Source organism: Vicia villosa, linkage group LG7 (genome assembly GCF_029867415.1).
Source record: "Vicia villosa cultivar HV-30 ecotype Madison, WI linkage group LG7, Vvil1.0, whole genome shotgun sequence".
Taxonomy (NCBI): domain Eukaryota; kingdom Viridiplantae; phylum Streptophyta; class Magnoliopsida; order Fabales; family Fabaceae; genus Vicia; species Vicia villosa.
The window spans coordinates 85,005,228-85,006,852 of NC_081186.1; the positions used below are offsets into that span (position 1 = coordinate 85,005,228).

At 26.3% G+C, this 1,625-nt stretch overlaps 1 protein-coding gene across 1 annotated transcript; it reads right to left on the minus strand.

Moving 5' to 3' along the window:
* Positions 1 to 748: 748 nt before the first annotated feature.
* On the minus strand, positions 749 to 1,282 carry LOC131619561 (uncharacterized). The gene has a single exon (XM_058890648.1). It carries the CDS (start codon positions 1,280 to 1,282, stop codon positions 749 to 751), a length of 534 nt encoding a protein of 177 aa, XP_058746631.1.
* Between the last annotated feature and the right edge of the window lie 343 nt (positions 1,283 to 1,625).

A 1,625-nucleotide genomic window follows, 5' to 3' on the forward strand; every position in this document is an offset into this window, starting at 1 on the left:
AATGTTAAAATTTCTATTTTAAACAAACTTTATCATTCTTTATATTTCTTGTATTTTTATATTATCATATTATTGTCGTTATATGTGTTTAAATTTTTTTATTTTAGTTTTTATATTTTAATGTTACTTTTAAATTATCGTAATATTTTTGTTAGATTTTATTGTGTTCGATAATCTTTTTAAAATTACATATTATAATTGTTACGTTTTTTATAAATCTTTCATGAATTTATATTTAAATTATACACGATAAATGTTATGAATTCTATGGTAAAATTACAAGTAAATTAGTTTTGAAATACCTGTCGCCCCTTCTAAACCAAATATATTGATAAAATCTTTCTCTCTCCAACTCTCTCTCTCCCCCCCCCCCCCTAATTAATTTAAGAGACTCGTAGTGACGACCTTTGATAGAAGACGTGGCCAAGAGGAGTTTTGTAAGATCCACTTGCACACATTACATATTTTTCTCTTTTAATTTAATAATTAAGTTGTCAGAATTTAATCTTTATAAATGAATAAATTGTGAGATTTAAGTCCATGTAATAAGTTATCCACTATTACCAACTAAATTGATATAACGGAAGAAATTCTAATTCTAATAATTTGAAATTATTTAAAAATAGAAAATTATATTTTGAATGTATAACTAAGAAAACTAAAAAGTGCTTTGAAACATTAACACTTTTCATTTAATTTTTCATACTAGCAAAGTAGACTCATTTATTGCAATTTTTTAACTAAACAATTACTTTTTTAACAAAAAATCTGATATGCTAATCAAAATAAAAGCAAAATCCTTGATAGATTCAGCCCATTTTGGTATCCTAGTTTTGTCATCAAAAGGTTCATCACGTGATGATGATTCCGTGGAAACACAATTTGCATAATCATTTATGAGATAACGTACTTGTTCTTTTAGTGAAAAATAATCTCCACCCTTTAAGTATTCCTCAGCATACTTAAGCTCACGAAGAGCACCACTCGACCCAAAATATTCCAAACAAATCTCATAATGAGCTTTCGCCACAACACCGATATCACCTTGAGAAATTAGTGTTGTGGTTAGATTAACTATGCTAGTTGCTTTAATACGTGCCACATTAATTGTGTATTGAGCAAGGGTAACGAGATCTACACCCTGTTTTAATTTCAGAAATTTTAAACAAAAAGGAGGGTTGACAACATTCTTGCAAATAGAATTAACATCCACAACTTTGACAGCATATGTATTTACAACACATAAAAGAAACACCGCCACAAAGAAGGAGAAGCGATTCATAATGTATAATTTGTTTTTTTTTTCACACTACAACACAGCTGAAATTTATTATTTGATCAAGAAAAATGTTGCTAATTAGAAGATCTTGTAACATTTAAATAAATGTTAAGTAAAATCGGTTACTAAAAGGTTTTTTTGTAACTTTTTTAAGTAACATTACCTATAATTAGAAAATGTTACATTTAATTTGTTGATTTTGCAACATTTACTATAGTATTGGTAACATTTTTAAATTGTTTAATATTATTTGAAACCTTTTTTTTTAGTTGTTAGAAATGATTTTTGTAAACTGAAATAATGTAAACCATGTTAAGATAAAATTGATAATTCAAGTATGGTAACT

Coding starts and splice junctions, on each gene's coding strand:
- LOC131619561 (XM_058890648.1), bottom strand. CDS start 1,282: ATGAATCGCTTCTCCTTCTTTGTGGCGGTGTTTCTTTTATGTGTTGTA.